This window comes from Pelodiscus sinensis, chromosome 3, assembly GCF_049634645.1.
Source record: "Pelodiscus sinensis isolate JC-2024 chromosome 3, ASM4963464v1, whole genome shotgun sequence".
Taxonomy (NCBI): Eukaryota; Metazoa; Chordata; order Testudines; family Trionychidae; genus Pelodiscus; species Pelodiscus sinensis.
Window position 1 is genome coordinate 175,266,991 of NC_134713.1, and position 27,281 is coordinate 175,294,271.

At 45.5% G+C, this 27,281-nt stretch overlaps 1 protein-coding gene across 2 annotated transcripts in view; it reads left to right on the plus strand.

Annotated features, from left to right (window-relative positions):
• Window positions 1–2,391: 2,391 nt before the first annotated feature.
• Window positions 2,392–27,281, plus strand: part of CIMIP6 (ciliary microtubule inner protein 6) — a 32,227-nt gene continuing 7,337 nt past the window's right edge. Inside the window, exons 1-4 of one of the 2 annotated variants that reach the window (XM_075925480.1) lie at window positions 2,392–2,648; window positions 3,450–3,513; window positions 9,381–9,612; window positions 11,412–11,565. In XM_075925480.1, the coding sequence (XP_075781595.1) occupies window positions 2,408–2,648; window positions 3,450–3,513; window positions 9,381–9,612; window positions 11,412–11,565 (691 nt within the window). In that variant the 5' untranslated portion in view covers window positions 2,392–2,407. The remainder of the gene's footprint in view (window positions 2,649–3,449; window positions 3,514–9,380; window positions 9,613–11,411; window positions 11,566–27,281) is intronic. The other variant, XM_075925481.1, reaches the window with a different exon arrangement.

Genomic DNA, 27,281 nt, shown 5'->3' on the forward strand with positions numbered 1-27,281 from the left:
AATCACTTACATCCCTAGGATGTAACAACCCTTATTGTACCGCTTCTTCCTCCCATTTTCAGTTACATGGAGCACATTCTCATTCTCCCAGGATGAGATCTTGTGGAGAAAGTGCTATCTAGGGTGAACTATATGGGACAAGTAATGAATCTTTTAAACACTAAATTATAAGGTAAGGGATGACATGGCCATCACTGTAACAGTGCATCTGCCACAACTATAATTATGTAAATATAAGGGGTAGTTCTGAGTAATAACAGTTTGCAAGTGATGAGTTGAGCAAGCACGGTTTGCAGTGACACCCAAGGAAGTGTCAACCTTTCCAGCTATTTGAAACTAGTGAAGCTAATGTCTCTTTATTGACTAGAGGTAGTTTACTTCTTTACAGAAGTCTTTGTGTAAAAGTTTATTTGTGATTTTTTATTTTTAGGCAGATAATGTTTTTAATTGATCAAATCGTTCCTCTTACTGTAAAAAACATTTAACAAACTTTTTTAAAAAATCCTATACACACATAGAAGTGAAAAATGAAGCATTTGAATTGATTTATCAGATTAAACTGGTTTAAGGACATAGGAGGTTGGTTGAGGAGGTCTGTAGTGTACTTTTCTTGAATTAAATTAACTTGATCTGTTTCTTAAACCACTTTGTGATAATTAAATGCATAACAAAACCTATTACCTAATTTAGTTTCAAGGAGATTTCTACATTTAAAATAATAACAATCTTTCCCTAGATAGCTCCTAAAATCCAATTATTTTTAAAGGATTTATAGTAAACAATTGGAAAACATGGTGTCCCACTTCATTATTATCATCCTTTCTCCTTTGGCAGCAATCTCTGCAGAATGTGTAACCAGAATGTCCATAACTTGTCATAAAACAACTGTAAAAAGTTCTTAATTTTAACTCCTAGCTAATAACCAACAGTTGAAATAATTGTCTCTTCTCCCTAGGTCAAGTTTTAAAAGTCATACAGTGTGCAGATTTACAATTACCAGAATTTACATTTTTAATTTTCAGAGAGGAAGGCAGACAACTTTCAAAATCTTAAAATGACCAATTCAGAAACGACTGTTTTCTAAATGAAAAACAAACGTGATCAAATGAGTGCATTTAGCAATGTACTGGAAACTAGGGATGTAATAGTGTAGCTGATTAACTGTTAAGTAAATGCTTATAGGTTAATGCTATAGACCATATAGATTTTCCTCCTCCCCCCACAAGTAAATTTTTTAGCAGGCTGGCCAATAGTGTGGCTCAATTCTGGCTTAAACCAGGTCTGGGACCTACTCCCTCTGTAGCTCTGCCTTTAAAGTGTATTAGGAGCCTGGCTGCAAGCAGTCTAGCTCAGTTCCAGTTGGTACTGGGTCTGGGAACTCAGAAAGCCTCCCCCCCAAAGAGCTGCTGCCACCCCACACTGCTGTCTTTTTATCAGAGGCAGCAGCACAGGGTGACAAACAGCAGGTCTGCAAGTGGAGCTGGTTTTTAAACTGGCTTCTCTCACAAACTAGTTCCCACTGCCGGTGTATAGTCAAAAAGTGCAACTTCTCAGTTTAGTCACAAATTCTGAGAAGTTAGTGTTTCAGTCGCTGCTCGGGCCCTGCCCCCCTGGGGATTATAGAATAGTCAACTAACAGATAAGAATTTATGAGGTTACCCGATTATTCAATTAACTGATATTTAACATCCCTACTGGAAACCTCTTTCTTCAGATCTGAACTTTGGTCAAAGGATATGAGACTCCTTAATGTTGCAATCCTATGAGGAAGGGGCTCTATGTTGAAGAGTCTTTTGGGGTGTTGTTGCTGCGATAAAAGGACAGATAATTCAGAAGGCAGGAGCTGTGTTGTTGTCACCCACGGCCATAGGCAATTGAAGGGCTGTTTACAGAGCAGGGGATCTCAAACTCGGTTTATCTTAGGCCCAGGGCCAGTCATCAAATCCTCCTAGCGGGCCAGCAGCCACCCGCCTTTGGTAGTGGCCAGAGGGCAGGGGGGTCTCTACGTGTTCCCCATCCCCGTCTCCCGCCCCGCCTGCAGCACCACATGCTCCCCGGCACACGTGTTCCCCCGGCGCACCCTTCTCCCCGCCTGCCACCCCAGGTGATTTAAAATGCCCTGTCCCAACCCCACTGGAGGCGCTGACTCCGCCGCGGCATGTGCCTGTGGCGCCGGGGAGGTGTGTACAGAGCTGTCCCGTTCCTGGGGTGGCCGCGCGGAGCCCTGCACGGAGGGAAGCAGCGCGCTCCAGCCCGCTGTGCTCCTGGCCTGGGAGATGGCGCTGGACAGGAGCAGGCTGCGGTGCGACCCCGCTTTCCCGCAGCTCCACGGGCCCCCTAGTCCCCCAGGCCCCGGCGTAGGTTCGGGGGAAGAGGCTCAAGGGGGGGGGGGGAGGTCGGGGTGGGCATGGAAAGCCCCCCCCCCCCCCCCGACCAGAGGGGCAAAACGCTCCGGCCGGCGCAGCAGCTGGCCTGGGGCAGCCCTGCAGGGAGGGCCCCTGCACAGCGGGTTGCAGCGCCAGCGCCGCCAACCACGGGGCGACACGGCCTCGGCCTCTGCGACGCCTGCGAGAGAAGCCAGCTGGGCTCTCCGGGACACTGGGGGCCAAGGCAGAGCCGCAGGGCGCGAGACCCGCTCTCCTGCCCGGGTAACCCCCCCCCCCCCCCCCGCGCGCCCGCGTTTCCTAGCAACCGCGCGGCAACAGAGCAGCCGGCGTGAGGCACCGCGTTGCTAACGCTGCTGCCACCTTCGGAGCGTCCCCCGCGTGCCCGCTGCGCCCCGCCCACCTCGCCTCCTCCGGCTGCCCCCCGCGCAGCCCCTGCCTGGTGCGCGCTCTCGCCCCCGCTCCCCGCGCACCCCCTGCCCGGAGCGCGCTCTCGCCCCCGCTCCCCGCGCATCCCCTGCCCGGAGCGCGCTCTCGGCTCCCCACCCGCTCGCCCCGTTCGGCTGCTCCCCTGCGCCCGCTTGTTGCACCCCCCGCTTGCTCCTCCCCGCCCATTTCCACCCCTGCCTGCTGCACTCCCACCTACCTGCTTATTTCCCGCCTCTGCATTCTTCTCTGCTACACCCCCCCCATTGCCACCCACTCCTGCTTCTCTCCAAGCAGCCCCTGTGTCAGCGGCACCTCCTGTCCCATTGCACCCCCAGTCCTCCCGCTTCTCCTCACATACTTCCCATCCCTTCCTGCTGCACCCCACCTGCTCTGGTACTGCTCTAGCCCTCCTGCCCCTCCCTGCGCACCTCTTACCCCTGCCTGCTGCATCTCACTTGCCACCACTCTTCCTGTTGCTCTCTGAGCAACCTCTATGCCTGCTGCACCCCCACTCCTCCCGTTTCTCCCCTCACACTCCAACCCTTAGGTGCTGCACCCCACCCATTTCTCACTGCTCACCTCCTGTCCCTGCCTACTGCACCCCCTCTCACTGGACCATTCTTCCTCTCCCACCAGGCACTATGCGCCAGATCCCAGAGGACAGCATACGCCGCAGGAAGAAGGCACCTCCACACCAGCTGTAAGTGCTGCCTTTGCTGCAGGGCTCTTGGGGTACGTCTACACTACAGCGCTAGTTCGAACTAACTTAGTTCGAATTAGTTAATTCGAACTAAGCTAGTTCGAACTAACGCATCTAGAACTAAAAACTAGTTCGAACTAGCGTTTTGCTAGTTCGAACTAGTAAGTCCACATTGAGTGGACTCTGAACAGGGCTTAAGGATGGCCGGAAGCAGTGCCGGCAGGGCATAAAAGGAGGACTTAGAGCATGGAGATACTGTCTCAGGCTAGCCGAGGGCTGCGCTTAAAGGGTCCCGACCCCCACCCCGGACACACAGTTCTAAGGGGTGCCCCGCTTGCAAAGAAGTTCTGGCTTGGAGTGCCCTGAGTGCCCACACTGGGCACATCACACCACTCGGCCATCAGCCCGGCTGCACTTGCCGCAGGCTGCCATCTGGGGAGAGGGAGTAATTGGGGGGCTGCAGGAGAGCTTCCACCCCCAGAAGCCCGCAGAGCCAGCCCAGTCCTCCCCATCGGGGGCTCGTACCCCATTCCTCCCTCACCTCCTTCCACTTACCCTTCCCTAGCCCCCCTTCTTCTTGATGTACAAAATAAAGATAACGTTTCTTCCAACATTGACTCTGTCTTTATTGAAAAAAACTGGGGGAGACTGGGAAAAGGAGGTGGGAGAGGGGAAGAGAAAGGCTGGGAGAGGAGAGGGCAACTAACATGATCAGGGGTTGGGAACAGGTCCCAGATGAAGAGAGGCTACAGAGACTGGGACTGTTCAGCTTAGAAAAGAGGAGACGGAGGGGGGACAGGATAGAGGTCTGTAAAAACAGGGGTTGGGTGGAGAGGGTGCATTCAGAAAAGTTCTTCCTGAGATCCCATAAAGAAGGACTAGAGGACACCAAAGGAAAGGAATGGGTAGCAGGCTTGAAACTAGTAAGAGAAAGTTGTTCTTGACAAAGCAAATAGTTAACCTGTGGAACTCCTTGCTGCAGGAGGCTGTGAAGGCTACAACTAGAACAGAGTTTAAAGGGAAGTGAGATCAAGTCATGGAGGTTGGGTCCATGGAGTCCTATTAGCCAGAGGGTAGGAGTGGTGTCCCTGCCCAAAGTTTGTGGAAGGCTGGAGAGGGATGGCACGAGACAAATGGCTTGGTCATTGTCTTCGGTCCATCCCCTCCAGGGTCCCTAGGGTTGGCCGCTGTGGGCAGACAGGCTACTGGGCTAGATGGACCTTTGGTCTGACCCAGGACGGCCATTGTAAGCTCAGGGCTCAGTGTCGGGGGTCTCAGTGGACCCCCTTGATTTTCATGCACACCTGGTCCTGGGTGGCCAGGCTGGCAGCTCTCCTGCCCTAGACGGCCACTTTCCTGTGCCTAGTGCGGAGATCGTGGACAAGGTCCACGATGTCCGCACTAGCCCAGGAAGGTGCCCGCCTCTTGCGGTCCAGGGCAAGCTCCCGGGAGCCGCCAGCCTGGTCCCGGCAAGAGGGGGTGGGCTGGGGGGCATCAGGTGGGTGGCTCTGTGCCGTGCCAGGTGCAGGGTCTGCTAGCTGGGTGCTGGCAGGCTTGCACCTGGCACGGGCACCGTAGCCAGCCCGTGCCCCTTTAAGGGGTCCGGGGCCGGGAGGGGGGCATAGAGTTTCCCTGGTGTTGGCCAGAGTGGCCACCAGGGAAACCTGGGGAGGGCTAGCCTCCCACTAGTTCGAACTAAAGGGCTACACAGCCCTTAGTTCGAACTAGCTAGTTCGAACTAGGCGTTAGTCCTCGTAAAATGAGGTTTACCTAGTTCGAACTAAGCGCTCCGCTAGTTCGATTCAAATTCGAACTAGCGGAGCGCTAGTGTAGCGCATAGGAAAGTTAGTTCGAACTAACGTCCGTTAGTTCGAACTAACTTTCTAGTGTAGACATACCCTTGGTGTGCAAGGCCCAGGCCCTAATCCTTGCTACCTCAGGGGACCAGGCCTGGGGAACAATTCCTGCAGAAACCTGGCTCTGTGTGCGAGTTGGAGGGGATAGTAGCACTGGGTCTTGTGCTCCTGCGCCATGGACTCAGTACCCACTGCTTAAGGCCCTGGAGACTGAGCCTGAATGACTTTCTGTCCTCAGGGCCTGATGCTGCCAGCCCTTGTTCACCTGAGTAGTCACCATTTCTTCAGTCATCCCACTGAGAGTCAGGTGTGCCTGAAATAATTAAATACTTTCAGGAAAGGGATCCAAACCTTTAGCTGAATTGCTTGATCTTTCTATCCCACTGCACCCTGTGCTAGGTGCCTGCAGTCACATGTGCATCTTGGGAGGCTATAGACCCTAAGAGTGTTACACAGGGTCAGGCCAGTGGTCTATCTAGCCCAGTATCTTTAAAGGAATTGAGACAGTGGCAAGCCCAGAGTGATTCATCCCATGTCAACCAGTCCCAACTTCTGGCAATTAGACTTGTTCCTGGTAATCCTAGCTTACAGCCATTGATAGACCCATCCTTCAGGAACTTACCCAGTTCTTTTTTGAACTGAGTTTCATTTTTTACTTTCACAACATCCTCTGGTGAGGTGTTTCAACAGGTTGTGTGCATGAAGAACTACTTATGTTTGTTTTAAACCTGTTTTTTGCCTATTAACTTCTTGGGTTGACCCCTTGTTCTTGTATTATGTGAAAGGGAAACACTTTACCTATTCAGTTTCTTCACACCATTCATGATTTTATAGTTCTTTATTATATGTCCCATGAGTCATCTCTTTTTCCAAGCTGAACAATCCCATTCTTTTGCTGTTCCACAACCCTAATAATTTTTGTTGTCCCTCTCTGTACTTTTTCCAATTCTGATACATCCTTTTAAAGATGTGTGTAATTATTGTTGCACGGGTATTTAAGGTTTATAGATTGATACTTTCTGTATTATCTATCGCTCTCATAATGGCCCCTAACATTCTGTTAGCTTTTTTCACTGCCACATATTAAGTGGATTTTGTCACAGAACTATCCATAATCACTCCAAGATCTTTCTTGAGTGGTAACAAATAATTTAGACCCTATCATTTTGTATGTGTAGTTGGGATTTTGTTTTCCAGTATGCATTACTTTGCATTTATCAACATTGAATTCATCTGCCATTTTGTTGCCAATCACCCAGTTTTATAAGATCTCTTTTTAGCTCTTTGCAGTCAGCTTAGGACATAGTTGTCTTGACTTGAGTAATTTAATATCATCTGCAGATTTTACCACTTCATTGTTTATACCCTCTTTTCAAGATCACTTATGAATATATTGAATAGTACTGGTCTCATTACAGATCCTTGCAGGTCCCTGCTATTTACTTCTTTCCATTGTAAAAACTGACCATTTATTCCTGCCTTTTGTTTCCTAACTTTTAACCAGCTTATCCATGAAAGGACCTTTCCTCTTACTTCATGGTGACTGATCGTTCTTCAGAGCCTTTGGTGTGAGACCTTGTCAAAGGCTTTCGGAACATTCACTATATTCATTGGATCATCTTTGTCCTTATTTGTTGACTGTCTCAGAGAATTCTAATATATTGGTGAGGCATGATGTCCCTTTACAAAATTCAACTTGACTCTTCCTGAACATATTGCATTTATCTATGTTTAAAAATTCTGTTCTTTACTGTGGTTTCAACCAATTTGCCTAGTACTGAAGGTAGGCTTACTGGCGGTAATTGGCAAGATTGCCTCTGAAGCGTATTTTAAAAATCAGTATTACATTGGCTATTCTCTAGTCATTTGATAGACTTAGAAACTGATTTGAACAGTAGGTTCCATACCACAGCTCTTCAGTTTTTTCAGGCACTCCATCTTGAATGGTCCCTTAGAATATGTGCTATCTACATATGCTAAACAATCTGTTCCACCTTGTATCCAGCTATGATTCTCACCTTTTCAAGACCAGAAGAAGATCTCAATATACCTCAAAAACTTGTCCCTCTTACCAACAGAAGTTGGTCCAATAACAGCAATCACCTACCTTCTCTAATATCCTGAGTGCTGCTACAGGTAAAAATTGCTTTTTCTTTGGTAACTTTTCCAGTCCAATAATATCTTGAAATAAAGACTATTGTGTGAGTAAACAGAAATGTTTAGCATAAAATGAGATTGTGCACTCTTCGGAGAGCTGAACCATGTTAATTGAAGTCAATGGAGAGAATGCCATTTGTGTCCTTCTACTGTGTGTTTGTACAGCTTCCTCACAATAGGCTCCTTATCCTGATCAAGCCTCTAGGCATTTCACTCATGCTAATAAAGTTATCATTAATGTTTGTGTGCAAAACTGTCTTGTCAGAGCCAAGTCTCCCCAATGACTCATCTGTTAATTGCTCTGAATCCAGCAATTACTAGTATGAAATAAGTGACATCCATTGGCAATATTATGTGGTGGTTTGTTTCCTCCTGTTCATGACTTCAAGCTATAACAAATATGAAATTTTTTCCTATAGGATATAGGTATGTTTGCTTTGAGGAAGACACTTTTTTTTAAACCCCAGCTATATCTTGTGTTAATTATCAGTTCTATTTATTATGTATTTTGCTATTTATTCACTACATTGTAGAAACACATTTGAGGTAGTGTGGGATGTTTTGTATTGGAGTGCTGTTTTCTTTGTAATTTGAATATTTAGCTTATTCCATTTTATGGAAATGGAGACAAGCCTGAATGAGAGATTGCAGAAGAAAAGGAAGGAAAGGAGAAATGTTGCAACGGATATTGTCAATTGTGATCTGAGATGACTTTTTTCAGAAGGCAGACTATAAAGACGAGTAGGAGATTAAGAATAGATCCCTTGGGGACACCAGCTGAGAGAGAATGTAGGACAGGAAGATTATTATATTAGTATGATGTGAAAGATGTATTAGATAAGTTGGAAGAAGCCCATTGGAGATCCCATCAGAAAAAAACATATGTGCCAATGTGATAGATATTTTAGGGCTTCACAGTTTCAAAAGGAGCCATTAGGTCAAGGAAGATTAAAACGAAAGAAGTGAGATTTTTGGGAATTAGCTACATGTAAATCAATAATTCTAGAGAGTATTGTGTTGGTAGAATGGCCAGGGCAAAAACTGAATGATAAAGAATCAGGAATAGAATGCTGGGCATTGTGAGGTCAAATGTGAGACCAGGCAGCCCAGCCCAAGAATTTAGAATGTGACTTGATCTTGAGCATCCCAGGCGGGGCTGTCCATCCAGGATGCTAGAACAGCCCCGCCTGTGGTGATCCCTGGCCTGCTTCAGGCAGAGGCTGCTCTGACATCTTGGCTGGAGCAGCCTCTGTCCACGGTAGCCCTGGGTGCCCCGTAGGCAGGGGCTGCTCCAGCCTGGCCTGGGTGCCCCGTAGGCAGGGGCTGCTCCAGCCTGGCCTGTGGTAGGGGGGAGGAGGAGGAATGGCTGCTCCAGCCTAGCAGCGGCGGGACGGGGAGTGCTCCTTCCCCTCCCTCCCACTCACTTTCCTTTTTAATCGGTTAACTGGTTAAACAATTAAAAGGGACTTTACATCCTTAATACGTAACAGTCAGCAGAAACTATTTGTACAGCCTAGTCAGCCTGATCCTGATTTCACTTACACAGGTATTTATAAGGAGCAACATCAGTGAAGATAATAGAAGTATGATAGTGCAAAAGAAGTGGGTGAGATTACAATCAGGGCTTAAGGTTAAACTCTGCTGTCTCTTATGACCACATGAATTTAGAAAAACTCCATTGAAATCAGAGTTATTCTGGATTTGTAAACTAGTGAAAGAAATGAGAAACAGGTCTACTAAGTTCTTAGAAGATATTTTGTTATCCTCTTCTATGTGAGAGAACTGTTATACTGTCAACAAATATTGGGATGTATTTATAGAAATAATCAATTTTTGTCATGTTGTGTCTTTCAGCCCAGATACTTACAGAATATTTAATACTGATATGCCAGAAGTGAGCATGAGAATAGAAAAGATCAATGGTGAATGTATACCTCAAAAGAATAAAAACTCTTTCCAGGAGTCATATTTACCAGAGTGGCGAAATAATCCCCAACCACATTATGCAAAATTAATTAACACCAATGTAAGATTCTTAAATGAACCAATTTACTATATGGAGACAGAAGGCACAATGACTAAACAGGTAGGTTCATTTTGCATTATCTTTCTAATTAAGGTCATATTCTAAATAATATGTACATGTATTTTGTATAAAAGAACTTAATTAACTAATCCTAAGGATTTGAATGAACCCCTCACTAGTATGGAAATAGAGTATTAAGCCTTAAAATCTCTGCTTCACTTACTATGTTGTGTCTAGGTATTGCAGCATATATGCCATGATACTTGTATTAGCCAGGCACAAAGAGACAAGTGAGCTATATTTTGATTGTACTTGCTTTTGTAACTTTAAGTGAGATTCTTGGATTTACCTTGGCACACTGTAGTTTGTAATTTAATTTGATTATTTTAGTATACTAGTATTAAAAAAGAACAGTGATCCTTGAAAAAGATGTTTGCATATCACATTTCTGTGGCTACATCTACAGTGTGGTGGCATGAAGAATACAGACACTGTGGCTGTGTCTAGACTGGCCAGTTTTTCCGGAAAATCAGCCGCTTTTCCGGAAAAACTTGCCAGCTGTCTACACTGGCCGCTTGAATTTCCACAAAAGCACGGACTTCCTACTGTAAGAAATCAGTGATTCTTGCGGAAATACTATGCTGCTCCCGTTCAGGCAAAAGTCCTTTTGCGCAAAACTTTCGCGCAAAAGGGCCAGTGTAGACCGCTCAGATTTGTTTTCTGTTTTCCGCAAAAAAGCCCTGATCACGAAAATGGTGATCGGGGCTTTTTTGCGGAAAAGCGCGTCTAGATTGGCACAGACACTTTTCCGCAAAAAAGTGCTTTTGCAGAAAAGCGTCCGTGCCAATCTAGACGTGCTTTTCCTAAAATGCTTTTAACAGAAAACTTTTCCGTTAAAAGCATTTCCGGAAAATCATGCCAGTCTAGACGCAGCCTGTATGCCTGCTAGCGCAGGTATAAATAGCAGTGTGGACAGTGAGACCTGGCTTAGGAGTGTACTGTACTCTACACTTCTGAACCCTCAGGATATATACCATACATAGCTCTCCACACACCCAAGTAGTGCCTCCATGTCCACACTGCTATTGGTAGCAGTGTAATGTCCCACTGCTGGAGCCTTTCATCCCAGTAGTAAAAAGGAAAGGCCTTTCCTCGACACAGTGGCGGGGAACGGAGAAGTAAAAAGAATTTCAGTGCAGGTCAGAAGAAGAGGGGAAAGAAAGATGCTGGCTGTCTATGAGATCGTATCAGTCAAACTTCAGACTAGGCTAATGTTCTCCTATTTAGGAGTCTAGAGTGTGCTAATAGCAGAAGTAGTTGGGAAAACTTGTGGCGGATGGAGGGAGAATTGGTGAAGCATTCAATCAATACTTGCTTTATGTCTGGGTGTGTTTAAACCACACCCCTCTGCCAACAGAGGGATGTAGATTAGGCACTTCGAAAGTGCAAATGAGCCTGGGCTTTAAATATCCGGGGCTTCATTTGCATACTCACGTTCGGGCGCTGTTCCGATCACGCGCCTTTTTGAAAGTGAAAGTAAAGTCTAGCCGCGGCTCTGCCGACAGCAGGGAGCTTTTTCGGCAGATCCTGTACTCATTTTTTGAGGAGTACAGGATCTGCCAAAAAAGCTCCCCACTGTCGGCAGAGCCGCATCTAAACTTTACTTTCTCTTTCGAAAGGACGCGTGATCGGCACAGTGCCCGACTGAGAGTATGCAAATGAAGCCCGGGATATTTAAATCCCGGGCTCATTTGCACTTTCGAAGTGCCTAATCTACATCCCTCTGTCGGCAGAGGGATGCAGTCTGGAGGTAGCCTCTTAAGTATTTGGAGAGACATATTATGTTCTTCCCTTTAAAGCATCATTGGTGGCCAAGAGGAGAACCACGTGTACATCATTATAGTCCAACTTACGACAGACAGAGCACTCAAAGAAATGATTTCCAGAAACCCACTTGTACATTGTCTTCTCCAATTAAATACAGCAGTAAACTACAGCCTTCCTGTGGAATAGGTAAGAATCTATAAAGACGCCCTTTGTTTTTCCCTGTATACCAAGTGAGATAAAGTACAGTTCTGAGTTAGTAACAGTGTTCAACAATAAAAGATGAGTATGTGCCAACAGTTTTATCATTCTATTTCCACAGGTTTTTTTCCCTATTCAGAATATAGCAATAACAAAGGTATTTCGGGGGCTTTTGCTGTTTGGATCAAGTTTTAATCTTAATTACCCCAGTGTATATTTGGAGTGACTTCATTGGAGTCAATTGAGTTAGTCTGGATTTACAACAGTGCAAGTAAGAGCTGAGACTCTGTCTATCTCGCCATCTTTCTTACACTTATCATTATGATGTCTGAACACTTAGCAAATGTTGTCCATTTAATAACAACTACCGTATATACTCGAGTATAAGCCGAGTTTTTCAGCACAGTTTTTGTGCTGAAAAATGCCCCCCTCGGCTTATACTCGAGTCAGCCTCCTGCTCGCAGGCGGGCTCAGTGCGTCTCTGCCGCCGGCCGGGTCTAGACGCGTGAGCCCGGAGCTCCGGCCCCCCAGCCCCTGCCCTCCTGGCCCTTCCGGCCCCTGCCCTCCTGACCCTCTCAGCCCCCCTGTCCCCTTGTCCCCCCCAGCCCCTGTCTCCTCGTCCCCCCCAGCCCCTGCCCTCCTGGCCCTCCCGGCCCCCCTGTCCCCTTGTCCCCCCGAGCCCCTGCCCTCCTGGCCCACCCAGTCCCTGCCCCCTCGGCCCCCCAGCCCCTGCCCTCCTGGCTCTCCTGGCCCCCCAGCCCCTGCCTGCCCGGCACCATGGGCCCTTGCCGCGTGGGAGGAAGGGCGTTTGGGGCCGTTCGCCATGACGCTCGGGTGCAGCGCTGAGCTCGGGAACAGCTGGGCCAGGAGCCGACTCGGCACCGTGGGCGTCTGTTCTGGAAGCGCCCGGGAGCCCTGATCACGAGCTTGGGCCCAATTCTGGGGCAGGTGCACAAGGACCAGCCGCTGCTCCCTGCTCCCCCTTCCCTCCCCTCCCCTCCCGTGGTAAAATCCAGCCAGCACCGGCCCCTGCTCCCCCCGCTGGCTCACTGGCCCATCGACGCCCGGCCCGGGTCTCGCACAGCCTCCCCCCCCCCCCCCCGCTGGCTCATTGGCCCATCGACACCTGGCCCGGGTCTCGCACAGCCCCCCCCCCCCCCCCCCGCTGGCTCATTGGCCCATCGATGCCCGGCTCTGGTCTCTCACAGCCCCCCCCCCCCCCGCTGGCTCGTTTAGAGGGGGCTCGTTGGCAGGCGAGGGGGCCGGAACGTGGGGGCTGCGGGGCGGGGGCGGCGGGGGCTGAGCTGTGGCCGTGCCTGCAGAACCATATTGTTTTTGTTGACCCCCTTTTCCACTTACAGAGCTAGGTTATTGTTTTTCTTTGAAATAAATATTCATGTAATTTTATTGGTATCTATCTTCATTTTTTACATTTACCAGTAGCTGCCTCATTTCCTACCCTAGGCTTATACTCGAGTCAATATTTTTTCCCAGTTCTTTGGGTAAAATTAGGTGCCTCGGCTTATATTCGGGTCGGCTTATACTCGAGTATATACGGTATATATAATATCCGGTTGGCAGAGCTGCATGCTACCCGGCCCATCTCCAGGTGGCGGATAGGAGGGGGCCTCTTTTCAGAGGTTTGCTGCAAAATAAGTGCACTTTGTCGTATGAATATGCAGCTGCGGACCAGCAGCGGCTACATTACCAGGGTTTGATGGGACATTGGGTGGTATCCGATGCTCTTACTAAAAGCCACAAGTGCCCGATGACAATGTTGTGACATGGTGAGTGCAGCCTATGGAATGAGGAGTAACGGTAGTTCGAACTAGGAAGCCTAGTTCGAACTACCTAGTTCGTGCCCCGTGTAGCCGCGCTGCACGGGGTTCGAACCAGCGGGGTTTTAAAAATGGCGGCTCCACGCTTATGCAAATGAAGCCCGGGAAATTCAAATCCCGGGCTTCATTTGCAAGTGCGGTATGCCTACATTACCCCGCTAGTTTGAACTAGCGGGGTAGTGTAGACATACCCTGACTTACTTAAAAAATGTTGGCGAGCGGGGGAGGTCTGTCATGATATGAGGGATGCAACATCATTACAGTCCCCCTTATCACCTTTGTTTTTATAGAGAGTAACAACTACAGAGGCATTTCTTTGCTAAGCATTACAGGTAAAGCATTTGCCCATGTCATTTTTAATCTCCTGCAAAAACTCACAGATCGAGTCTATCCAGAAACACAGTATGGCTCTGGGACTGGCAGGTCAACAATGGACATGATTTTTTCTCTTCCACAACTACAAGAAAAATGCACAGAGCAAAGAAAGCTGCTGTTTATAGCATTTGTGGACTTAGCAAAGGCGTTCGATACAGTCAGTAGATCAGGACTGTACAAAGATTGCCACAAAGATTAACTAAGATTGGCTGTCCACCAGCTCTACTCAAGCTCAAAATATCTTTTCATGAAGATATGAAAGCAACAGTGTACTATGATGGATCTACATCTGAACCCTTTGTGGTGAAGAGTGGAGTCAAACAGGGATGTGTCCTTGCTCCTACCCTTCTTGGTATATTCTTCTCAGTCCTATTAAATTGTGCATTTCTAAACTCACTCAGTGATGTATTTCTCAACACAAGGTTAGATGGTTCTTTTTACAACCTAACACGACTCAAGGCTAAAACTAAGGTCAAGAAAGTTCTTATTAGAGAAGTCCTATTCGCAGATGATGCAGCGCTTGTTGCACATAATGAAGACACGCTACAGGCACTGATGGATTCTCTTTCCAGTGTTGGTAAACTGTTCTCTCTCGACATAAGCCTGAAGAAAACTAGTGTTTGCTCAAGGTGTATCTCAACCACCAAAGGTCATTCTGAATGACAGTTCATTAGAGGTGGTTCAACAATTCCATTACTTTGGGACTACTGTCACCACAAATCTCTCCATGGATGAAGAACTGAACATCAGAATTAGGAAGACAGCCACAACATTTGGCAGACTTACGAAATGAGCATGGAACAATCCCAAACTGACATTGAAAACAAAGATACTGATATACCAAGCGTGCATATTAAATGTCTTGCTTTATGGATCTGAGACCTCGACTTCCTACTCATGTCTAGAGAAAAAATTGAGCAGTTTTCACCTTCGCTGCCTTTGCAGAATCATGAATATTAAGTGGCAAGACAAAGTTTCAAATGTAGATGTCCTATCAAGAACTGGCATACCCAGTCTCATAGCAATCCTTAACAACAGAAGACTCCGGTGACTTGGCCATGTGAGGCGAATGAGTGATAAACGCCTTCCCAAAGAAATCCTCTTTGGTGAACTGGCAAGAGGAAGGTCAAACTTAAGATTCAAGGATATATGTAAAAACACTATGAAAAGGTTTAACATCAATCCAAGCTCTTGGGAATCTGTCATCAGATTGTAACACCTGGTGACAATTATTACAACAGGGCACGTCATTTTTCGATAGGACCTGTGCAAGTCATGCAAAAGAACTCTGCCTCAGAAGGAAAAATTCTCAGACTCATGAAAACTGAAGTAGACTGGCATGTAGTTATTGTAATCAACTGTGCAAATCCAGTATTGGATGCATAAGCCATGAAAGAATTTGCAGATCCTCTTAGATTGTCACTGCCGCTGCTTACCACCGTCTCTCAAGACGAATGGGCCATATAATATAAATACTGCCTATTGGCTTCTTCTCTTCTGCAATTCGCAAACAAAGTCTTCAGAATATACAAATTATAGCAATGTCTAATTTTTAAATGTAGCAGGAGACCGAACTGCAAACAATCCTTGAACTATTCCAATCTGTTGCACATGTATTTGGTCTTCATAATCATTCTCCAGATATTTTGAATGAATATTTTGATCAGAAATAAGCTGTTTGCGCTGAATGTTCTCTCTTTTTGTGGTCAATCACCAAACTGATGGTGTTTCTAAATATTGCATGTTCTTATGCTTAAAAAGTTCAGTCAAATAAAGAGTGAATAAAATTGAAATTTGTTTATGCCCCAAACAAGACACATAAAGTAACTCCTTTGCCTTTCCCACAGCTGTGCTGTAGAACAAAATAATAAAAGTAAGCCATTACCAGATTTGCTAAAACCTCCCAAGTGGGAGCTGAACCTCCGTCATACAGTGTTATAATAATGACTGCTCCAGCCCCCACTAGTTAACTGTAACCAGTAAGCATCACCCGGGAAGGGAGATGATTACCACTTAACCATTCACTTTCCTAGAGCTAATTAGCCATGATTTCAACATTAGTAACAGCAGGAGCGGCCCAAGGCAGGCTGCGGCAGCTGGCGCACCAGGCAGAACGCGCGATTGGCGCCCTCGCCTTCACGGCCATCAATGGGGTGACATCATTATCGGGCGCCCCCTGAGTCATCATTGGGCGCCGTTGAAGGTGGCGCCCTAGGCAATGGCCGAGTCAGCGTATAGTCACAGGCTGCCCCTGAGTAACAGTTTCCTATCGAAAACTATAGGCTCTGTAGAACTGTGGTAATTCACTCAATAGCAGCTGTTGTACTGCATTTTCTGATTCCATACATATTTCTTCCAAGGGGGCAACTGGTCGTCAGACCAACACCCTTGTTGGATATGCCAGGATTGAAAAGATTGCTGCTTACCACTTTATGGCATTCAAGAATACTGCAATGACAAGAATTTAGTAGCAGTCCTGAGGAATTGTAGTATCAATGTGCTACTGACGAGTTGCATTGTTCTCGACCAAAACTTGATTTATCACTTTAATGACTATTTAAATGTTAGAAAACATGACAATATGCAACAATGTATTTTGTGTTTAATGACCCACCATTATTTTCTACCAACATTGGTGCAGTTAGAGAATTGATATCACTGAAAAAAAAATATTGGCTTAGATGCTTTGCAGTACTGTTTCCACAAACCAACATGGAACCTGGACATGAATAACTTTTAGAATGTAGTTCAGGGACAGCCCAGTTGGAGAGTTTAACTAGTTCTTGTTCTCTATGCAGCCTGAACAGCACAAAGTGAGTTGAACAGACAGGAGAATCTTAGGCTGATGAAGCGCTGAAAAACTCCAAAGCATTTTAGATATTATATACCTAGCAATCACTTCTCCACCTGGAATTAAAAATGGGAACCAGGGGCAAGCAGAGCTCGCCTTCCCTTTTAAAAGCAGAGAGAAAATTCTCTCTCTTTGGTCTAGCTCTCTCCTCATCGGTTGGTGAGGGGGACTCATTCAGCAAGACAATTTGAAGTTAGAGCAGTGGAAGCTAGTTGTTGGCTCGGTGGTGTCTGGTGCTTCTAACCTATAGACACCAAGTAATAGCAAGTCCGCTCCCACATGCACACAAGTGTGCACTGTAGTCTCCATAGGCAGGGGCCGTACTAACAGAACCAAATCCACCGGTGTGGTGTATTCTATGTGAGGGAGAGGGTACAGGAGTCTCTGCAGGGAACTGTGATTCTCCGCCACTGTGAGATGGGCCAGGCATCTCAGTATCCTTTGCTGCCTTGTCCCTCCTTGAACTGCCACAGTGTCTGCTCCACACGAAGCTTGGTGTGTGTGAGCACTGGGGCATGAGCATAGTCCATCACCATTATAGTGTTCTTAATTTGTTTAAACTGGTTTAAATAAAGTGCATGTATCTAGATTTCCAATACTGTAAGCTTATGTTTGTATTGCTAAGAGCAAGCTGGGTACATGAGCACCTAGTTTAATAATACTACTTAGGGCCCCATAAATCCTACGGATGGCCCTGAAAATAGATAATATACCCAACTGCAAAGGCAAATTGGAAAAGCACTCTCATTTAGATAGGCAGATTACCACTTTAGAATTTGACCACTAATGCCCCTATTGATGCACAAAAAGAAACAGAGGTGTTGTGTTGACTACAAATGCTCAGGACCTCAGTGTTAGTATCCTCTTAAAAAGGAGACTCTTCTCCTAGTCTCATGTTGGAACTGTGGTCAGCATTAACTCAGATGTATGTCCAACATCATGGACTTTCCTGGAGTTATTCTATTCAAATACTACTTAGCTTATAAGAGCTGAGGTCATACCATTGGCTAAATGCTCATGGGTACTTTTATTTATAGACTTAATTTTAATATTAAGGGCCAATACTATGGTGTTGTCAGATAACTTCCATCTTTATGGCAGCTTCAAGTTTTTGATTAAATAGACAGCTTTGCACAGAATCCAACTACCAAAGTAAATCATAACAGGTTTTATTTAATTTAAAATTCTTTTCAAGGTTATTGTGTATAGTTTAGCTTGTGTGATTGGAATATATGAAAGTAGAGTGTCTGCTGCATACAGTGTCTGCTAAGAGGACTGTCAAGGAGCCAGTTAGAGCTCTCCCCAGTGTAAGTGGGGAATGGACCCACTATTATGGGGATCTTTCCTGGCTTCTACACTACTCCAGTGAAATGGGCTAGCAAAACAATGAAGAGTCCCGATTCCTCCCCCCCCCCATTCCCTTTACCTCATAGGCCTGCCTGACCTTGAGGGCTTTCCTTCCACTCTCTTTTGTAGTAGATTCCGTGTAATCCCAACAAGGCTGAGCTCAGGATTCCTGGGAGGCCCATCCCCCAAACTTGTGGTCACTTAGGGCAGAGACTAGGGCAGTGGTGGGCAACCAATAGTCCATGGACTGCACGTGTCCCATCAGGGTAGCCTGCTGACAGACCACCAGAGAGATTGTTTACCTTGTGTTGGGGTAGGGCAACAGACTTGCCAGGCCCCTGGACAAAGTGATGGCGGGGCAGCTCTGAACTCCCGGAAGGGGAGGGGCCTCGGGTAGAAGGGGTGGGCCCGGGACAGACAGCCCTCAGTGCTGCCTGGGTACGCCACACCATCGCCCCCAGCACTCCGAGCCATTGAAATGCCACACAGCGCTCCAGCAGTGATTTAAAAGGCCCTGGGCTCTGGCCACCATGGCATTAAGCAGTGACTAATATAATTAAAATAACTAATAGCAGCAACCGGAAGCCCCAAGCCTTGGGGCAACTGCAGCCTTTGCCCTCCCTTCCCCGTCAGTGGGCCTGCCTTGCCTCTGCAGGTACAGCTGCCTACAGCTCCTAGTGGCCATAGTTTGCCATTCCTGGCCAATAGGAGCTGTAGGAAGTGGTGACCAGCGAGTCCCTGTGGTTCTCTAGAACTATCTGGGGACTGCTAGAGCTTCCAAGCCCAAGACAGAACTTGTGGGAATTTTCTGCTCCCAAGTGGTACAGAGGAACCAGATCTGGAGAGAGAATCTGCCCACTATATTAGCAAAACACTAAAACAACTTACACATTGTCCAAATGCAAATATTAAATACAAAGACTGTTATTTTTATCTAGGTACTCAATTCTTAAGTGTATAAGACAATAAACTAAAGAGCTTACATTAAGTATTTGATCATGGCCCATACTTCCTCTACTTTTTTGTTGCTGCAAAGTGGCCCTAAGCTTATTGGATCTGGTCCTTAGAAAAATCTCCCCTATGAAGATCATGCCCCCTCTGGGAGGGGGCAGAGCTACTACATCAGCTCCTAGGTAACTCTTTCCCCAGCTACCAATGGAGGGAGAGCGCATAACAGGAGCAAATAAATGTTACTGGAGTTTCCCTGTATTCTGGTGGTCCCCAGATGCAGTAATAGCTCCTTGGGGCTATAGGTAGCTGGCACAAGTTAGAATAGCCTTGGTCTACATTAGCTTTGTTGAAGGCCCACTTTTGTGCCTGGCAGTCCCAGGATCAAAGGAGTACAAAGGGTACCGCTGTGCCTCTCTGTCCCTTCAGTTGCATTAAGCATTGCTCTGTTGCCTGCAACTGAGGGTCTGGTCGTAAAAGACCAATACAATAACTAGTCTGTAAGTATGTTCATACTACTTATCTAATCACTTGTTCATCAACCCACTTAATTAGCCATGGATTCTGGTATTTTAACTATGCTGTGCTATGTCATGCCAAAAATGAAAGTATTCTTTGTGTAGCATGCCACCCAACAGCTGTCTGGCTTCCATCCTCCATAAAATCAACAAATTCTTCTTATGCAGCAGAGCTGTACCTATTGGAAAATAATTATTCATTTTTGGTTTTTTAAACCAAGATGAATTAAAGGCCACATTCTTTTCATGTGTAGTAAGCATTTGATATATCAAGTGCAAATTGGCTTCTCTTCAACTGTCTTGCAGGTTTCTTTTGACTCGTGACACACTCTTAATACACAGAGAAAACACATTTGCTAGAATGTGGTTTGGTAATATGACCACTCTATTAAAAAGTTAAATTTGTAAGATCACAAATGATGTATTTTAATAGCATAAATTAAATAGTAGAGTCATTTGGAGATAGTGATGAGTCAAATCTGCAAACCACATCTGATTTTTGGTTTTAATTGACCTGCAGTAATTTATATCGGCTCTGGATCAGGCCCTCTAATTTTATTTTATTTTAAAGAACATCTCAAAAACCAAGCAATGCACTGAGATAATCATGCTCTGTTTTTACCAACAAATGGTTTGATTTGCAACCTCTACTCATCAGGTAGTAATTTCTTGCTCACTTCAGTGGTAGTACTCTTATAAGTAAGTGCTGCCCAAGAGGAATAAGGTTTGCAGAATCTAGCCTGGAAATATTTATTGACAAGATTATTTTAAGCATTGGCTTCTGTAGCAGGAAAACGCAAGGGGGTTAATTCTCAAAAAAACATAAGGCAGATTAGCTGTATGGATCCACTATGGGTCTATAGAAGAGAGGAATGAGGGGGGATTTGATAGCAGCCTTTAACTACCCAAAGGAGGGTTCCAAAGAGGATGGAGAGAGGCTGTTCTCAGTGGTGACAGATGACAGAACAAGGAGCAGTCGTCTCAAGTTACAGTGGGGGAGGTGTAGGTTGGATATTAGGAAAAACTACTTAATAGAGTGGTGAAGCACTGGAACTGGTTATCTAGGGAGGCGGTACAATCTCAAATTCTAGAGATTTTTAGGTCTGGGCTTGACAAAGCCCTGGCTGGAATGATTTAGTTGGAGTTGCTTCTGTTTTGGGCAGGGGGTTAGACTCAGTCTCCTGAGGTCTCTTCCAGCCCTTTGATTCTGTCATCCCATTGAGGTAAATACCCCTTTTGCCTCTGTGGAAAGAGTCATCCACAACTGGGCATCATCTTATCCAGTGCATATATTAGAAACTTTTCTGTGTTAATAGAGTTACCAAAAATAGATTCAAAGCATTTGTCAGACTTGACAGAGCGCACTGCCTATTTTGGTCATCAGCACATTCTTCACTATTCCTGTTCTAGGGGCTAAATCCTGCCCTTAGATATGTTCTCACAACTCAGATTTACTTGCATGGAAGTACTGTGTGTGTGGCAGAGGGCAGAAAATCGTATTTGATTTTGTAGTTTGATTACAGTAGTGCCCAGAGGCCCCAACTAATATTTGGGCTCTATTATGGTGTGAGAGACAGCCTTCAAAAACTTTGCAGTCTAAATATCCAAGACAAGGGAAGCACTGTTGTCCCTATTTTACAGATTAGGAACTGAAACAAGAAACTAAGATGCCATATAGATGCCAAGTGGAATTTACAAAAGCACCTAAGCAAGGTAGGCCTAAACCTCCTCAGATACTTACCTGTTTAAATGCCACTAGGTGCTTATCTGTTTCATTAGGACCAGATTTACAAAAGTATCTTTAGGCACCTAAGTGACTTGTCCATGATCTCACAGGAACTCTGTGGCAGAGCTGGGAATGGAGCCAAGATCTTCTGATTCCCATCCAGCTTTACTGGTGTTCTTACCATTGTTTCAGTTAATGCTTGGTGCTCTGCAGAATTTTAGAAAGAACAAAAATGAATTAAATAGTTGTGTGTCAGTGAGTGAATGTAGCAAAACCTTTTGAGGTATTAGACTTTGGATAACATTTTTTTCAGAAGCACTAAAAGAGACTGAAGAGTGCGTCCCACTTTCAGAAGTGACTTAAATATTTGGTAAAACTTAAAACAATGAATGGTCCTGCAGCACCTTAGAGAGTAACAAAAAAATGTAGATAGTATCATGGGCTTTTGTGGACACAAACCACTTATTCAGATGAATGGAGCAAGGTGTTCAGAGGTATAAATAAACTATCTCCAGACACCTTGCTCCATTTATCTAAAGAAGTGGGTTGTGTCCACAAAAGCCCATGATACTGTTTACATTTTTTTGTTATTCTCTAAGGTGCTGCAGGATCATTCATTGTTTTAAGTTTTTTTCAGTTACAGACTAACGCAGCTACTCCTCTTGCTATATGGGAGAATAAGTCCCACTGAAAGTCATCCTTTACTGTGTGATTATTGCTTTCTCTACCATATATTACTGCTGGGCTGTATGTCTCTCTTGTCTACATTCAAATGAAAAACTCACTTCTGTGCGGCCCACAAGAAATGAATTTAGAATTGGAAACAAAACAAAGACAAAGCACCCTTCCCCCCAGTGGGTCTAGAGACAGAAAAAACCCACTGCTGCTCCTGCATGTTGTAGGAAGAGACTAAAAGAAGGCTGCCTAGAGAGGGAAGGGCTCGACCAGGGTAGAAATTTGCCCAAGAAATATCATATGATGAGCACGACAACCATGTCCATACCAGATTGGTTACAGCCTGGGTTAATGACTGTACCATCCATCTCCCACAAAGGTGGACACGACAAGGGACCAGATCTGGAGAGAGAATGGTTTAGCCCCAACAGAGAGGATCTGTGGAAGAGATAACATCACCGTAACCACATGGAATGTAAGGATATTGAAACAAATAGGGAAGCTGAAATAACTCAGAAAATGGAATAGTAGAAGTAGCACTTACCAGGAATCTCTCAGGTCAGATAGAAGAACCTTAGAGAGGCACTAACACAATAGGCCATGTACTCCATTGCAGTGGAGAGGACAAACATGTCAACCACTTAGGATTTTTTATACATAAAGATATCAAGAACTTAGTATTACTGTGTCACACAATATTAAGCAGGTTTATTTCCATTTGTCTAACGGCAGTACTGTTCAGTATCACAGTGGTAAAAATTTGTACCTCTACAACAGACTATGACAGTGAGCAAAATGAAGATTTTTACAATCAGCTCCAAGCCATCATTGATTAGGTACACAAGAAAGATATCCCGATTGTACAGGGAGACGGGAATGCTAACGTGGGTATTGACACACAGGCAGATTGGTAAGATTAAATACAAAGTGATTGGCAGAAAGATCAAGAAAGGAATGAATGTGGCCAAGGAGATATGGATTGAAAAACAATGCTCTAATTTGAAGTGTGTATCAATAATAAAAATACCAAATGAGCCTTCCAGGTTATAAAAGATCTGATGAAGGAAAGAAGGACCAAATCCAATGCAATTAAAAACAAAAATAACAGTCTTACAGAAGACTGCTCAAACAGCAACAGCATTGGCAAAACTAAAGCCAGTTTGGAGGGAGCAAGAACATTTCCCTGTAATCCAAACTGAAACTGCTGCATGCACTGGTCATCTCCATTTTTCTAGATGCGTGTGAGACATGGACCTTTAAAGCAGAACTTGAATGGAAAATACAAGAGGTACAGATGAGATACTTCTGTAAAATCCTGGGCATCTCCTACTTCGACCAGGTCACTAATGAAGAGGTCTACAACACCACCCAATGCCCCAGGTCATGTGAAGATCTCCTGATGACCATGAAGAAGTGCAGGCTGAAATGACTGTACCTGGGGATAGAATTGGAAGTAGACAGAGACAGATTGACAACACAAGAGTGGAAGGAATGGACTTCATGAACACTCGAGTCACTAGCACACAGTTGTCAGGGGTGAAGACAAATTGGTTGATTGTTCACTAATGATGATGCCTCAATGACCAATGCAATTATGAGAGTAATCAGTGAAATGCTGGCCATAGTGAACTCAACAGAAACACTAATTGACCTCAGTAAAGTGTCAGACTTTCATCCCTTATTCTTTGAGGGTAGTTCTGAGCTCACATTACTATGGGTCAAGAATAAATTCACTGAATGCAACAGAGTTACTGCTGATGTGAGTGGGTTCAGAACCAGGCACTGCAAGTCTCCCCTTTTACACAGTATGCTTTTTAGGGCAAAGTGATTTTGTTTCGTGTACTGTAGTAGTGAGCACCATGTTTGAGTTAAACAATTTTAAAATATCAGATTTTTCCTGTCTTTTTATCACAAGGCTTTATCCTTGGGTTAGCAGCTTCTGCTCTCTTTTATGTACAGACTAAGTACAAGGATGTCTATGTTGGCAGTGCTTTAACAATACATGGCTTGCTGATTCTCTAGTCTGTTACATGGGCTTGTCAGTGTAAGTTCATTAAAGCCAATGTAACCCTGCATTGCACCAGTGTCAAAGCATGAAGCCTTGGCCCCCGCTATTTATAATTGATCCTTCTCTCCTACCCCCGTAACTTGCCAAGATGTTTGATGTGCAGGGGTTCACTTTTAGTCCCAACCTGGAGAAGCAGCTGGCTGAGCCTCACTTTGTAAGTTCAAAGAGCAGAGTGGAAAGCTAACGCTTCAGTCACAGTCATTATTGAGGTTGTTGTACAGGCAGTCCCCGGGTTACGTACAAGATAGGGACTACAGGTTTGTTCTTAAGTTGAATTTGTATGTAAGTCGGAACTGGCTCCAGATTCAGCCGCTGCTGCTGAAACTGACCAGGGGCTGACTACAGGAAGCTGGAGGCAGAATTGCTCTTCCCCCAGCTTCCTGGAATCAGCCACTGATCAGTTTCAACAGCGGCTGAATCTTGAGCCTGGGACAGAACAGCTGGGCTGCCAGGTAGGTCCCTGCAGGACCAACCCAGCAGCACCCCAGCTGCTCTACCCCAGGGTCCACAACAAAAGCCTGGTCTGCTGGGGAGGAGGCGTACTAGCAGCGTTCCCGCCCCCCCCCAGCAGACCAGGGACACGGGGAGCAAAGCCGCAGTGGTGGCGGGGTGCCGCACCTCTGAGGCTTTGCTGTGGCAAAGCCTCAGAGGCGCGGCACCCCGCCGCCGCTGCGGCTTTGCTCCCGGTGCCTCTGGTCTGCTGGGGACCGTCTCCAGCAGACCAGGGACACTGGGAGCAAAGCCGCGGCGGTGGCGGAGTCCCGCGCCTCTGAGGCTATTCCAGAGCAAAGCCTCAGAGGCACGGGACCCCTCCGCCTCCCCGGCTTTGCTCCAGGTGTCCCTGGTCTGCTGGAGATGGTCCCCAGCAGATCAGGGGCACCCAGAGCAGCGTTTCTCGCCCCGGAGGTCGAGGTGGTGGGACCGCTGCGCTCTGGGTGGTCCCGCTGCCTGCGAGCTCTGGGGCGAGAGAGCCCCGTTCGTAAGTGCGGATCCGACATAAGTCGGATCCGCGTAAGTTGGTGACTGCCTGTATTAAATAGCAGAGCAGCGGTAGAGCTGGTGCATGGAATGCAATCTGCTGCTGAAGAGTGGGTCAGGTGAGGTATTTAATATGACTTGAAGAGCCAGTGGTGGCAGAAATCTTTCTCCTTTCTGGGGAGTGCCAGTACCTCTGCTTTTCTCCATAGCTGGATCTAGAGTTTTGCCTTCAGACTACTCATCCTATATGTTTTGGATAATTGATTTGGGGATATTATTCACAAACCCAGACCATCTTATTTCAAATCAGACCATTCCATTAATAAGGAAAGTGATGTTTTCCATGCATTGGAAAGTTGAGTTGAGTCAATTGTATTTTGAGTTGCCATTTTGAGTTGAGTCAATTGTATTTTGGTGTTCAGGTTTCTAAAATGATAGAAGATTATACCTTGAAATTGGTGGTGGCTCAGTACTTTACAGTTATAAATGCTGAGCTATTCTCTGTGAGGTAATGTATGTTTCCTCTCTTTTTGACTTTACAAAGATGAAAAAATAGTGGTGTGGGGGGGGAGGTTATGTGTATCTCATCTTTATCACCTTAAAGAAGAAGAAGAATAACAAAAAGCTAAAGTATTCCTACATGCTACATAACTGTACCCACTGTTGCTTAGTGAGCCTTGTAAGGATCCTCCTCTTTACACAGCCCCCTACACCATTGCAGCAGCTAATGTAGTTGACAACAGCAATTTTGGCTGCAATTTATAACTATGGAATAAATGTGCTAGAAGATGTGAATAATAATGAAATTATTGATTTTGTAGATTGTTCTTGTGACACCTGAGCAAAGGTTATATTAGTTCCCCATAGAATTTCTTGCAACGATTCTCTCAGTGTTTAACATTGGAACCTGGAATATCTACTTCTGTAGGTGATCAATAATATTTGTCAAATTTTCACTAATTATTTCTGTAAACCAATGAATTATTCACAAATAATTTACTTCAGTATTGTAAGTCTATATGTTAACTCAAGGAAGTTCATGAGTTTAGTTCATAGTTTTCTGCTGGAATATTAGGTAACATACACATTAATAATAAATTATATAATATTCCAGTAGAAAACTCAGTATAATAATAATAATCCCAATTTTTTCTTTATATGACAGAAGAGGAGAGAACCAACTTAACACTTTCTTATAACTTACCAACATGTGCTCTGAACCCATAAACACAGACATGCTTTAACTTTAAGCAGGTGAGTAGTTCTGTTGCATGCATGTAAATATTCTGCAGGATCAAGGCTATGACAATGATATTTCTATAAGGTACTGAAATACTACCATGGTAAATGCCTTGCCAATGTTTTAGAATGCTCAGCCACCTACTTCTTTGGGTTTGTGAACTATCCTGATATAATATGTTTGACAGTCGTTTGATGCAGTCTATTTTCCACAAATAAAACTCGCAAATAGAACAAATTAGCTCTACTGGAAATGTAAAATAGCAGAGGTAGAAAACTCATAAACTAATATCATTCTTGGTCTAAGCTTATTTTTCAGACTTACTATGAAATCTTTATTCATAGAACTCCTAGATCCTAGTATGCAGTACTGAAAGTGGAAGCTAGACCAGCAGTTTCTGTATCTAAACGGATTGATGGTGCAGTACACTGAAAAAAGCATAACAGCTTAAAGTGTATCTCAGTCAATCTTAAAATCATGGGGACCTGCAGATGTATATGTGGTGCCTGTAGTGTGACAGTGTGGCTTCCGTTTGACCCAGAAGGTAAGGAACCACCCTCTGTGTCCAGATTGGTGGAACCAGACTAGCCTCCCAACAGAAACCCCAACAGTGTATAAAAGGTAAAGGTATAAAAGGTAAAATCTCTAGTTTAGTTGAGTCTGGGACAGTGAGGGAGATAGATGCATCCTGGTTGCTCCAAGTTGCTAACTCTTCTATCGAGCCCAGATGCTCGATGCTCTGGTAATGGAGGAATCTGTGTCTGCGCGGTAACGTGCAGGACTGTTATTTGCCACCTACTGTGGGGAGTTGAAGGACATCCCTTTGATCCAGGTAAATCCTAAAGGCAGGGAAGGAAATGGCCTGAGGCAGCTGACACCACTCTGGCTATAGTGCTGCCTGAAACATGGTCAGTGTCTTGTGGCTAGATTCCCCACTCACCCAGTGGCAGATCTCTTTGCCACTTTATGGCCCTGAGTTGGGACCTAGTAGAGTCTGCTAGACCTAGGCTCCTCTACCCTCCATCCCTGGGGTGGCACCCTCCCCACTATAGGCCAGGTGACCTAGGTTAGCTTACCATCTGCCAGAGCTAGGATGGCAGGCTACTTGCTAGCTCCACTCTGCTTGAAGACTGGAGCCCG